Source organism: Morone saxatilis, unplaced genomic scaffold (assembly GCF_004916995.1).
Source record: "Morone saxatilis isolate NCDOM2014 unplaced genomic scaffold, NCSU_SB_2.0 Contig24, whole genome shotgun sequence".
NCBI lineage: Eukaryota > Metazoa > Chordata > Actinopteri > Moronidae > Morone > Morone saxatilis.
Window position 1 is genome coordinate 2,234,431 of NW_023339807.1, and position 14,798 is coordinate 2,249,228.

General features: G+C 40.4%; 1 protein-coding gene across 1 annotated transcript; it reads right to left on the minus strand.

The window, feature by feature from the left end:
• Positions 1-517: 517 nt before the first annotated feature.
• Positions 518-13,013, minus strand: LOC118335684 (piggyBac transposable element-derived protein 4-like). Its single transcript, XM_035672109.1, has 6 exons — positions 12,944-13,013; positions 6,069-6,190; positions 4,195-4,252; positions 2,431-2,736; positions 1,915-2,154; positions 518-1,698 (listed from the first exon to the last, which is right to left on the minus strand). Exons 1-6 carry the CDS (start codon positions 13,011-13,013, stop codon positions 518-520), a joined length of 1,977 nt encoding a protein of 658 aa, XP_035528002.1.
• Positions 13,014-14,798: the final 1,785 nt, after the last annotated feature.

Here is a 14,798-nt window from a genome sequence, read left to right on the forward strand (position 1 = left end):
AAAAATCAATGTCCTCATATGAGTACAATGGGTCGATCTTACTGTATGACACAAATAGACACCATTGGTCAAAAAAAGCATACAACAGTTTATTTTAAAATGTTAACATTAAAGTGTATACATCAAGTGCAAACAGCTGTTTATTTAAAGGCCCTAAACATGGCTATCACACATAATAAAACTGCAAAGTACATGTAAGAACCGGTTTATTTTAAAGCCCCCTAAACATGGGCTAAACAAAACAAAAACAGTGCAAATAGATGCCGAAATATTACCAAATATATGTCTTATTTAGATGTCCTAAATTAATTTCTTTTTTGGTAACAGTCCACAAAACCTGTTTGCTCATGTGAAATGGTGCTTAACAGTAGAATTCATTTTAATGCCTGAACACATCTTCAAAGAAACAGAATAAATCAGAAAAGGTTTCCCTGAGCAGCCTTTGAACTGTAGCTTTGTTCTAACTAGCCTCCTCTATCTTTCCAGAAAGCAGTCTGTCTGCCTGTCTGGAACAGCCCTACTGGCCGCTGTGAAATGCTGCAAAGCAGTTGCGTTCACTTTGCAAGCAGAGGTGCACATTGCATGTCATGCATCGCACACGGGATTTCCCAGTGCAGCCTTGTGCTCTGCAACGCATTGGGTTTTGCAAGCCAACCATCTCCGGGAGATGAGCAGCACTGGAACGGACTGAGACGTGGGGGATTGGAGTGACCCGAGATTTTTTGCCTGGTGGTGGAATGTGTCCATTCTCATTCTCTGCTTCTGCGACACGAGCAGCTTTGTGAAGAACATCACACTTGCTGAGGAATACCTGAGCCACTACCATGCGAAACTCAAGAAACTTCATGATAGCTTTTCTTGGGGTACCATTTTCCTGATTATCTCTGCGATACAGCAGCCAGCTGTTGACAAGAGCAAGATCAGTGAAGTGCATCAGCATGCGAATGGTCCACTTCTTCGTCCGCACACTCATTCGGTAGTAGCTGATCATTCTATCTGACATGTCAACTCCTCCCATCTTTGAGTTGTACTCGCGCACGATGCTTGGTCGTGTGACGGTCAAGTATTTTTTGTCCTTCTTGGACCACCACTGGCAAGTGTCTTCTGGCTGTTCTGCATGAACAGTGGAGAGCATCACAACTGGCTTGTTGTCATACCACTTGACTACACATAGTTTCCCATCTGCCCTGGTTACTGTGGCGGAGGCACCTCTTCCTTGGTGTTTCAGGGTTTTGTCATCCGGGAGCTTCTTCATTGCTTGTGGGACCCGGTTCTTCATCACTGTACCAGTGAGATAGATCTCATTCTTCAGCATGTGATCAACAGCTAGTATGGTGGTAAAGTAGCGATCACAATACACCTTTGTGCCAGCAGTCAGGGTTTCAGACAGACGTTTGACGACCAGTGCTCCTAGACCCAATCCATCTGAGTCCTTAACCTGCAAACCCAGTGTCTTTGAACCTTGGTAGACTTCAAAGTCTAGCACAATTCCATCCACTGATGCCAGCACGAAGTTCTTCATTCCGACTGGATTTGGCTTTAGTGGCACATACTGTCGGAATGGACAGGCCCCTGTAAACGGGATCATCTGCTCGTCAATTGAGACGCATTCTGGATGGGCCTGAAGGCGGCAGCCGGTGAGTATGCGGTTCATAAAAGGCCTCACCTTCCAGAATTTGTCAATTTTCCGCTTCTCTTCTGGAACATCATCATCGATGACCACTTTCAGTATTCACTATTTCACTATCCGCAGCTTGAAGAACCGATCACGTGACATTGTGTCACTAATGGCAGGGATTCGTAGGGCATTGGACCAAAACATCCTCGTCTGTGGATAAGGCACGCAAGACATCAAGATTGCTGCTCCAAAGAAGTGATATATTTCATCAACCGAAGTGTTGAGAAATGTCCCACTGTTAGCCAGTGACATGGCATTTGTGCAGTCAGCAACGACTTTCATCAGCTCTGAGTCAATATACTGCTCCACATAATCCAGTGGCTGCCAACCTGTTCGCTCATCTTTCAGTTCATCCTCTTCAACCTGAAACTGGACTAAGTTTGCAGTAAATGGAGCAGACCTCCAGCGCTCTTCACGTCCAGCATTCCTAGGTTCTGTCCTGGGCTCTCCACGTCCTTGCTCATCCTCGTCCAGCTCTAATAATAAAAACATAATACATTTTATTTGTAATGCATTAAACATTTTGAAACCTATTGAAGTGCTACAGAGAAAAAAACATGAGACTTGGGTTCTGCAGTGTGTGTGTGTGGGGGGGGGATTTAGTGTGTGTACGTGCTTGCGTGTGTGTGCACCCACACGTGCGAGAGAGGGAGAGAGCAGGAGGAGGGGCTGACTGACAGAGACGAGAGATGGTGAAACGCTGTTAAAAAAAACACAATAATATTTTATGGGAAACACTGGTTCTGGCTCACCATCATTCTCAACATGTTGTTTACGGCCACGTTTGTGCACTTGTGGATATTGTGGCTGACTCTCATTCTCAGATTCGCTATCTTCAGCTGCATCAGGTGGTGAATATTCTTCATCTGAATCATCTGGTGAATTAGGTGGTGAATAATCATCTTCAGAATGATCAGGTTGCTCTATGAGGTCAACATCATGTGGAATGACTTCATCCACAGCAGGATCATGATCTTCCCCATCTGAGAAGTCTTCAACCTCAGAGTCGTCTACAATTGCCATGAGCAATTGTTCTGCTCTTGACAATGAAAGCTTCCCTGTAATGATAACATGACAAAGAGCCTGTGAATATTCTCATTCATCCAGGTCATAGTTATCTCAAGGAAATTTCCTTACCTTGAAATAACATGACAAAATAAACTCAAAATCAAAATCTATACCAGAGACAGATGGCTAACATATAATGTTGACTAGTTATCTAGCTAGCTTGCTAGTTATCTAGCTAGCTTGCTAGTTATGTACCTAACTTGATAGCTACTAAATTCTAAGGTTAAAATTAAAGGTTAAAAGTGTTTACACCTGTAACTAAACCACATGTACCACTTAAAATAACTATTTAGAACTGTAAACTCATCTAAATATTCCCAAGTTTAGCTAACCACATGGTACAATCAATAGCGTAACATAGTCCCAATGTCCTCAAACGAGTACTTGACATTTACTGACGTTCTAGCTTGCCACTATTACTAAAATTTGTCAAATTTTAATGCCATATGAAGCTAGAGACATTACTGTACATAAATACACTGGTTTCATTCATAAAATTTGGATATAATCTTTACCTTGCTCTTTTTTCCTTCGGGAGCTGCCGTAGAAGTCTTTCGCTGAAATTCCCGCCATTTTGTTTTCGCTGAAATGGGTGTAATGTTGTGATATCACCACAAGATGGTGCAGGCAGTGTCCCTAAATGTGGCTAATAGGTCAAAGTTTTAAAAAATGGAGTATCATGGTGCTAAGAGGCAAAAATGTAATGTCCTCGTATGAGGACGCAGGGTCTCACCACTGACCTTTTCAAAGCATACACAATCTGCCAGTTGTGGTTTTTTTAAACTGTTATCTAACATCCCTTCATTCCGAGGATGTATATAAACAACTCCTTCCATAACTTCCCAACTTAGCTAACTAATTTGTCTTACTAATAAATGAATGACATGGTGTGAGACAGAGAAGCTTAACCCCGATCTCTGGACAGTGACAGCCTATTCGGCCTACTCTATATACCAATGCGTGGATACTATACACTATAATAGCAATGTGAGGAAGCTTAGCTTAAGAACTTATTTTATTCAGTAATAATTTAATAAGAATATGATTCTGTTTCACACTCTACACTGTTAACCTGCCAATCCACAGTATAGATAGTTATAGAATAACTACATTTTATCAGAGGGTTATCCTGTAGACCTGTATTAATTTGGAGGTACTTGAAACCAGAAAGGTTGAGAACCATTGATCTAAATCACATTATTTGGATGTAAAACCGAAAAGTAAATGCATCAAAAATGTCAGTCATAATCTTTCACTGCACAGGAAAACTGTTTGCATCCACGATAACAGAAGTACAGAAGGCCAAACCTAGAGGCTGTGTGCTGGATGGTTACCATTCAATTGGAATTTGTTTTATTTTTGCCACGTATTATTACTAAAAAATGACTACCAAAACTGCAGTTACTGCATTATGTGCTCTCTGTCTCTCTCAGGCAAACTAAACCCACCTCTGTCAGACGTCAGCTTCGCTCCCACCTCACTCACTGTGTTGGCTGTAATAAAGACCTGTCACCACAGCAACACAGAGCTAATTCACACAGGGAGGAATTTGTACCAGTGACCCTAGTTCAGTGTGTTTGTGTGTGCACTTTCTTACTTGGGGGGGTAAGGAGTGTGTGTAGTTGTGTGTGTGGGGGTGGGGGGGGTTAACAGAGACAGTTAATTATGGAATGCAAATGATGTTGTCAGAACAGCCATTCAAAGTGTCTTCTTCTGCCTTCCTGCTTGCCCGTTCAGGCAGATTTAATAAGCAACCCTCTCACACACTCCTGAAGGAAACCCATCTACATGAAACGCAAAGTAATCTCCCAGCGATGAGTCCCGCTGTTCTAGCCACGACAACATAATTCATGCTAAGTAGAGTTGTCGTAGATGAGAGACGGAGACACAGCTTCTAACACTGCCACTCAAAAGCAACATGGGCCAGTGTGCTCTGACGATCACAGGGTTGATTCTACACCTTTTGATCTCTTAAAGCACCAGTTGTTTCTAGTGCAAAGTCATCTGACAGTAGACATCGTGGTAAAGCTCATCAGCACTTCACTGGCTTGGAAGAACTTATCCAGAACTTAACCGTAATGAGACCTTTTGAACAGATGTCACACAAGAATACAACACAGGCATCTGTGCATTAAAGAATTTGCATCCCTGTTTACAATGCAGAAAACCCTATACTGTTTAGATGGGAAATGAGAAAACAAAATCCATTAGTTTTTGACATATTTAAGGCAGGCTTTACATTTGTGTGCAGTGTGTGAGACAGGCAATGGAGCAGGTTGACGTATATGGACTTGACCAGCTTCTTAAGTGTCAGTCAACCAGGCTCACTAATGATGCACAATATGAGCATTTAGCAAATAAAAAGGAGGAGGGTAATATTGGACTGAAACACAACTCCACATGAATGATAATGCAGCTGTATGTTTGCTGGGTATGAGAGTAGGTAACCAACTTGCTTTGGTTGTTGTACTGCCAAAAAAAAAAATCAGTAAATGCCTTCTGAGGAATAGTTAAACATGTTGGGATATACGCTTATTTTTGCTTTCTTTCCCAGATTTAGGACAGTGGTATATCTTGTCATCTATCTGTCTGTTCAGTACAACAGTGGAGCTAGTAGTGTTTAGCTTAACTTAGCATAAAAACTAGAGATGTTTCAATACAATTAATTTTATCTTGTGATGAAGCAGGTCCTCTTCCATGGAGGCCGCCATATTTCTACAGTAGCACAGAACGGACAAACCAAACACTGGCTCTAGCTGGGGCCTTTTGTGATTTTAGTGAGTGCAGTTTGTCCTCTACGTTCAGAATGGGAGGGGAGGCAAGGAGGTTGAAATCTGAAATAACACCACTAGATGCCACTAAATCCTATGCCAAACCTAGCCTGCCACCAGATTATTTTGATAGCAGCTGGTGCTGAAATAGAACTCCATTAGATCCACACAAATCAGCACAAAAAAACTTAATGTTCTTGATCATGGATGCAGAATTGCTGGGGGGTGCATAGGCCTATACTCCTGAAACGCCAGATTACACAGGAGTAGGTTACATTAGGGTTAATGTTTGGTTATTATACAAGCTTAGTAGGCTACTCACTTAATGTGAAAACTGGCATCTCCCCTCAGTCCCAATTTTTCTGTGGTATAGATGTCACTTTAAGCCGCAGACAGTTCTCCGGGTTTTTATGCGTCAGCCGGTTTCTCTTGCGCATCTTTATCACATTCATTAATCAGTAGGTTAACTCATTTATAGGTGGAAAGGGAACATTGTGAACACATAAATTGTGAGTGTTTTGATTGTGCTCTACCACCCAAAAGGCACTCACAGACTCTGCACCTCTGAGTGCATCACTGACCAGGGAGGTTGTTTGGAAATCAATTATCTCCATCTCAAATGCAGCCTCGTCCAACAAGGGGATCATTTTTTTCGCCAGGGAGGAGAAGTCTCCTGGTGGGACAGTGAGAGGGTCACGCACAATAGCAATTATATCCTTTAGGACAGAGTAGTCCTCAAACCTACAAGTGAAGTTGGCTCATAGCTGCTTGATGAAGTCTACCATCAGCTCAGTCACTTGTCCGGGGCCTGTGTTTTTAGTGTACCCAAATGTAGCAGCCTGCCAGTTGATATGTCTGACTTTAACCTCTTGAATGATTCCAGTTTTTAAACCATGTCCGCTATAGTTTGGCCTCTCCCCTGTAACTGCAGATTAAGCTGCTTTAGGTGGCCAAATATATCCACTAAAAATGCGACATTAGTCATGAACTTTTCATCTTCCAGGAGGGCAAGGTGATCAGCTGCTGCTCTAATCTTGCTGAGGTCATTGTAAGTGGCCTCTTTTGACAACAAATGTTGCCCTGGGGATCAATGAAGTATTTCTGATTTCTGATTCTGACTCAGCCACAAGTTGTCGGAAAAGGCGATGCTGGGTGCTTGATCTTTCAATCTGCTTAACAGACCTCTGTGCTTTCCCACCATAGTAGGAGCCCCATCCGCCAAGATTAGGTTAACCTTCTCAAATGACAATGAATGCAGTCTAAACAACTCTTCCACTTTCGTAAATACTATGTCCCTAGTCATGTGCCCTTCTAATAGAATAAAAGAGAGCAGCTCTTCCCTGAACTCCTTTCCATCAAAATATTTAACATAGAACCACATCTGGGCTACATCTGTAGTAATTGGCCTGATTGAGACCACAGATCATAACTCCTTGTGCAGCATCCAACATCTGAGGCAATAATACCAGCCTTAAACTTTATCAGTTCCTTCAAAACATAACCTCTTTGAAAACCTCTGCGTCAGTGAATGGCCGGTTCCAAGACACTTTTAGGGACGCTCTTGTCACTCTCTGTTGATCTGCGAGTCCCTGCACTAGGATCCTGCTGCTGTGTGCATAGCTTGCGCTCAGTGCTTGAATATTGCACTTTCGTGCCTCTGTCTGAAGTGGAAAGGCCACTTTGAAGGTGCCATGCTTTGTCTCGTGGTGTCGTCTAATATTATATTCTTTGCAAACAGCGACAACTTCATTGCAGATAAGACACGCTGGCTTTGCATTCATGAAACCAGGCAGGATGAACACATGGGCATGAAAATAGGGCATAAGAAAAAGAATGGAAAGACAACTGTCAACTTTCCTCTTTAGACTCTTTATCGTGGCATTTCTCTTGCCAGCTATCTTATATGTTAGTAGCTAACTTCACTCTGCACAATAGTAATCTAATAGCATACCTCAAGCATGCAAACAATTTAAAAAATGCAACGTAGTACATGAGAATGCTAAGGAATAATTCTGAGAGTAAAGGTAGGCTATGTCAAATAATTATTACAGTAAGTTAGGCTCCAATGTGTAGTAACAAGCAAATTAAAATGATACACATTTATTATTCACAATATGGAAAGAGGAAATAAAACAGATAGGCCATAAATGGATTTATGGACATAAGTTTTATTTCTTGAGTTATTTTCATCTATTACACATCTCTCACACATGTGTGTTTTAGAAAGGTTACAGGTCACTACTACTGTATTAATTAATCCAGTGCCAAACCCAGACACCACCACACAACTATGACTGTCCTGCAGGATTTAACCACAGGGTAACCACATAGCTGACTAAGCAGTTACAAAAAGACACTGTAACAGTCTGTGACAGGCAATTCTAGTTGCATATTTAATTAATTAATTTCTTAAATGACCCCTTGATTATGTTTTGGCCCGCCATGTAATGGCTTAGAAAAAAATTGTCCCGATGCCAAACTTACTTGCTGACCCCTGTCCTACACCCTGGTCCTTTAATCCCCAGGTCTAGTGTCACAGATGCACAATAAATAGAGGCATCTATACATTTAATGTCCACAGTATTAAGTGGCCTCAGTGATGCTTATTCTGAATTAGCATTTCACATTTCATAATGCATGAATCTGTTTCACCAAGATATGTGGGGAAAGTGATCTAATGAGGGGCTGAATCCTTGCAGTTACAATATTGGCCACTAAAGCACAGAATGATGATAATGCTGTCGGACTGGGACTCAAATGCTAGTTTTACACAACCAGCTGATGTCTGCACATCTGCTTTTACATTAGGACACATCATTTTTCAGATGAAGACAGCACAGATCTCTCCCTCTCTTTTTTCTTCTTCTTGTAAATTCAGTCTGAAGTGAAATCAATGAAACGACACAAGCCCGGAGTCTCCAGAACATTCATCTTGCAGTGAGGCGGCTGGCCCTCAAGCTTCGGCATGCATAAGCTCCACTCTTCACCTCTTAAATCTCCACAGAGCTCTGGAGAGTTTACAACAAAATAGAGATAACGCTTTAAGACCGGGGGTTGTGGGCTTCCAACCCCCCACCATCAACCGCCCTCCCTGCGCGTTATCTTAATTGTACAAGACAGGCAGCCTCAAACTACAGAAGAATCAAAAGAGATCAACACGTTCAATTTAAACTGCGAGACCGTGCAGGCAAATAGGAATCTCTAATTACTTATGCTAATACAGCGATGACAGAGAGCCAGGGAAGCAGAGGAGGAGCGGAGCGAGGAGGATGGCGGGAAGGCTACATTTGGTGTATCACTCAGGGTGTGCTCTAATTAAAAACAGAATTAATCTTTTGGACGTACAGGCTCGAGAAGAGGCAGACCTCTTTCTCACAGTGTCTCCCCAGTGAGGAGCAGAAGCCACTGAGAGGTAATTACTGTTATCTGCTGGCTGTTTTATTAACATGTGTCCTCAAAGAATGGAGAAGTTTAACTTGGCCCCTGCTCTGACTGATGCCACGCTCGATAGACCAGCAAAGAAAATGATTACAAAATGGGAAAAAAGGTCCCCATTCCTCTTCTCTTGATCCTGAAAAGAAAATAGAGAGCGGTTTCTTTCTTTTTTTCTTTTTTCTTGCACTACTCCCACCCTTTAAATTCCCTCTGGGGAGTGATATTTTCTCAGATGTACGGGTAGAGTGAAAGCAGAGAGAGTTGGAGTGCGAGGAGACAGGGGAGGAGATAGGAGGGAGAAGATAGAAAAGAGAAACAGACGGGAAGAGAGAAGGAGGTGCGGAGTGGAGAGGAGAGATAGATCAACAAAAAGACTTTGCCGCCTTAGCGCCCGTGAGCAGAATGAGAGGAGAAGCCCAGAGAAAGCCCACATGCCAGCAGCCGGTAATTACACGCCAATCATCTGCCCACAGGCCAGTGCAGGGATTAACTAAGCGGAGAAATGGTGGGAGAAATTCAATTAAAAAACGAATTAATAAGCAGGCCGTTTTTCCTCTGGCCGCAGGGACCAGCCAAGGGGCGGGATCAGGCGAGGTGTGCTGGTCAGTTATTGGGAGGGTGTAGGTGGCGGGGACGTGATTGCTGGTGTTACAAGAATAAATGACAGAATAAGGCATGCATGCTTTTAAAACACAAAGGATAAAGAAGCAGATACTACATGTGTGCTTCCAGTAGACTTAATTTTAGACAGCATTTACTCAAAACACTAAACCCCGAAACAGATTAAATTACGTGAAATGTGTCAAAAGTAAAGCACTACAACTAATGAAATGATCATTGATATCAGAAGGATCTCTATCCCCTTAAACTATGAACAACATAACCATCAAACATATACAGTAGTCCTAGTACCTGGACAATATTATTCATAACAAACCTACATAGAATGCTAACACCAATGCTAGGTTTGCAAAGACCATGTTGAACCGTCATGTTTCTATAGTAGCCCAGAATGGACAAACCAAGCACTGGCTGTAGATAGGGACTTTTGCATATTTTGCGAGTTTCACAGCCGCAATACCTACACACATCACAACCCATTCTCAACGGCGAGCTGTGTTCAGTTAGTTGCAATCAGAAACTTGTGCAAAACACACAAATCTATCTAGAACAATGCATCATGGTTTGAATTGTGATATGTTTTGTTAAACTAATCTGTAATGTATGTAGTCTAATCTGTCAAATAAATGTATTGAAAATAGAACACTATTTGCATCTGAAGTATACCTATAAAGTTGCATTAAATAGAAATGCTCAAAGAAGTAGTGCCTGGAGTGCCTGAACATTTTACAGAAATTCAAAAATGAAATAAGTGCACTTTATCTCTGAAGCTGCACACTAAAGGAAGCTGTGGCAAATGTTAAACTTGGTGAAGTCCCCATTATCTGACCAATAACAGATGCTGTGGTCTTCGGGGCTTGTATGGCTTGCAGGTAGGGTTGCCACCTGTCCTGTATAATAATGGATCGTACTGTATTGAAAAAATAAATTGTCCCTTACTAAATCGATATGAGACACGTTTTTCCTGCATTTTTAACACACAGTCTGTACTGTAATGTATACACTTTGTTTTCCCATGCTTGGAACGGCATGGGAAATAATGAAATCAATAGTTTCATGAGACCTATGGGAGAAACATTAAATCAGAATTTCTGGAAGAAAATTATATCTATACTGATAGTCAAGTTGGTTGTCACTCAAAGTCATGATTGCCCTGGTTATAGAGACTCAGACCTCCACCTTAAGTCCACCCGTAAAAAGAACTACGCTGTCAAACCAAATACAGATCTAAATGGCAGATGGACCACAATCACCATGGATCAGTCCTGTCGGTGGGAATGAGTACAAGGCAAGGCAGTATTATCAGTCACCCATGATTACCTGTCTGCCCTGAAACCAGGGGTGGATCTGACTGCCACCCCAGTTTGGTGTCAAATTCTGTCAAATGCAACACATTAATTAAAATTAATTTGAAAGATAATGTATTAAAAAAGGGAATAAACACATAATTTTATGATCTTTCACATTTTAGACTAAGTCATAGACCGAAGTTCAATGCAAAAAAGGCATGTATTTGTAAAAATGTGTGAAGAGTTATAAATATAACAATTTATTGGTAAAAACACATGAATTTCACATGTGCAGAAACACGTGATTGTTGGTGGTTAAATCAGCATGTATTTCTGCCACCAGCTCCAGCTCCACCTCTGCCTGTAGCAACATTCAGCATGGGACTACCACAACCGAGCAGGACAAGGCCAGAGGTTATTTTGTTACCTTGACAGCGTCAAATGGTCTGATGTTTTAATCCTTAATATAGGTCTAATTGATGCAACTCTGCTTTACACTTTTTTTCCTTTGGAGGACTTAGGACTCTGGCAAGGGGTCCCGTATTCTTCCACACTGAAGGTGTCAAAAGAAGACTGAACTTCTCTGTGATGAAAGCAATGCCATGACTTTAGACAGATTGGTTAAAATTCTTCAAGACAGTCTGGATTCTGGCTGTCCTCCATGTTGTGACTAACAGACCCATTATGGTAAGCGTCATCTCAGCGACAGGTCAACAGACTGGCCCCGGAAAAGCATTATTAACCAGGTAATTGGCGGGTAATTAGACCATTGTTTGTTGGCACTTCACTAGTGTGCATTATTGCCTGCCCACTAACATGATTTATGAGTCCATAATTCATATTCTGCAACTCTAATTACATCCTTTCAGACCCCATTACTGGTGTTCTGTTAATGGTGATGCCTCTGTGATGCATATGGGGAAATTCTCAGGGAACACATTTCTGAAAACAAAAGGCAAAATCTGTAAAAGCATGACCTCCACCTCTCCTTCGTGAATAGAAATTGAACTCCAAAAACACACAGATGATTAAAAACTGATGTAGTGACATGCATCAAATCTGTTTCTGTGGTCCTCTCTCAGTACAGATAGTGTTAATTCATTTTCATTAGGCTTTAGTGGTAACATATCAGAACAAATCTCAACATGGAGCCAAAGGCCAGCAGTTAGAGACCTGCTGTTAATATTCTGTTCAATTGCTAATGTATGCACTCGGTGACACGGAATTAGTTGAACCTCAGAATATATAATTTTTATAAGCAGCCCACAGCTTATCTTGGAGGAAACTGTAATCAGCTCAGCCCTCCCATTTGTAAAAGAGTGGAAAATTACAAGTTTCAGGAATTTACATCTGCAGTTTAGAGGGCACAATTAAAGCTAGGTTTGTATTTTCTCCTCCTCTCTCTTTGCTGGGCATACAACAGATTGGTGTATTTTCCACAGCCATTCTTCTGCTTATAATAGGATATTGTAGTGGTGTCTCTTTGTACTGTTGGACGTTTCTCTCTCCTCAAGTTACCTCCAAGAATCTCTGTATTTCTGTGTAGTGCGTCAACAAAGACACACTCTTAGATGTCACTGTAGATTTAGAAGCACAGTACTGTAAAAAACTACAGTAAAATACTATATTTCTTCATTCAAGTAAAATACCATAGTTTATATTGCATTGTGGGTAATTTTTATCAAGTGGGAATGTTTTGCAGTATATTTAAGGATAGTAATATTACAATAGTAGTAACTGAAGTTTATATGTAATATAATTAATAATAGTAATTGTAATTATTATTAATATTATAATTAGCAGTATTATATAAATATTAATATAACTGGATATTTTGCAGTACAATATAATAAAATACAGCAGAATTACAAAATACTGTACAAATACAGTAAAATTGTAGCAATATGTATATAGTACAGTTACAGTAGTTCATTGTAAATCAAAATACAGGAACTTGCCGGAAACCGTGCTGCCAGTAACTTACTGTAAATATACAAGGAAATTCCTTACAGTGCAACTAGCTCAGTAACTCAGTTAAAAAGTAAGGCTATAATAATATAAAATAAATTATTTAAGATCACCTCCGCAACTCAGCGTGCTTGACAAGTCAGCCGGCATGTTGCCATGGATGGAGATTCCAATGTGAGCCATCTTACTTGGGTCGAACTCAGAGACAAGACTTTAAAATTGATTCATGGGAGAATCATGTTTATTTGGAAAGCTAAAAGGTACCAGGTTTGAGCATAATTTTCCTGTAAGAAACCACACACATACATAAAAATACAAAGCTAACATTTAATTATTATTATTATTATTATTATTATTATTATTAATAATAATAATATTAAATTCAATATTAAGTAAAACATATATCATATCATAGGATTATATTATGTTTTAGAGCAATTATGATGGGATTATTAAATTTGTGTGCTGAAGAAATACTATTGCATTGAAAAACCCTTGGATGATATTTCATGCGATCAGCTTATATCTTATCAGATATCAATATCTTATATTTATACTTAAGCTATTTTAATTAAATTGTTATTTGTGGTTTTCTATTGATATTTTTATATTATATATATATATATATAGTAATCTGTCTGTCTAGCCTTTTTTGGTGGCATCTCTTAAGTTTTTGGCCATGCGCACACCACCTGCCCTTATAAAGTAATTAGGGGGTGTTACCTATGCTAATAACAAACAATCAACCATACACCTCCAATTTAAGACCAAGTGGGATTCAGCAGATTTTGATTGTTAAGAACGTTTGGTGCATTGTAGGTGACTACAAAATTAAGAGAAAATATGAAAGGAATTTAAGAGAATGTTGCTGAATGAGGCCCAGTGTATGATCAGTGACTCATTGTTTCAGGACTATACATTTCTGACCTGGTGGGCATAGTTTTAACCTTACCCCATTTTTTGCCATCATGACGATTGAGTATCCTCGATATTCTGGCACTTATTTCCCTGAAGAGCTTAACATAACTTCTTTGCTAGTGGTGCAGCACTCCAACACACTTACAAACTAAAGCACATTCAGAACAGTTGAACCTTAACAATAAATGTGTTCTTTAAACAAGATCAACTGATATTTTTGCAAAACTCATATAACAGTGGTAAAATACTGAAAATGAGGATCAATTTAAAATAATGATCCTTCAATATGTGGAATATACAGTGAAGCTTTAATATCAGCAGTGTCATTTGTTGTATGGTTTTCATATAATTAGCAAATGAAAGGCTAATATTATATCATCTCAGAAGAGGAGGCAGCATTAGCAGTTGGTACAGTGCTGCTGAAAGTATTATTTGACACTAACCACATAGGTTTAATATAACTCACCGTGGGTGTAGGATTGCACTGATGCACTATATTCCTCTTCCCAAGCTTAGAGGAGACAGGCCTCAGTGTGGCACTCCTGTAATAAGTACATTGGAGTTTCTTAATATAACCCAAGATTGGATTGCTATATTCTGCTTCAGCCCTGAGTGAGAGAAGTTTATGTTTGTCAGGAAAGTGCCAGCGAGACCCGGTGTCCACCCACCAGTCACAACTCTACCTGCTTCGACTAGGGAGGGCGACTCAAGTTTGAAGCTTGCACTCGGATCACACTTAAGTTGCATACAAATTGGCTTCGGACTTGATGTCTGCTTAAAGGAGATAGGGTTTGCCAGGCATAACCTCTGTGTTACCTAAGCACAGGGTTCAGACTCTGTGCAGCACTGCTTTATCTAGAGGCATTAACCCATAGAACTGTGCTGGGACTGAAGGCTGCGGCAAGTTTTTACATTTTCTGGGTTAAATATAGGTTTTCTTTTTCCAGTTTCCCATAATCTAATTCCTATATGTGGATGATCACCTCGGTGTATGGATTATTTTATACTTGTGCTGAAAAATTAATGCACAGCAATTTCACATATAATCCA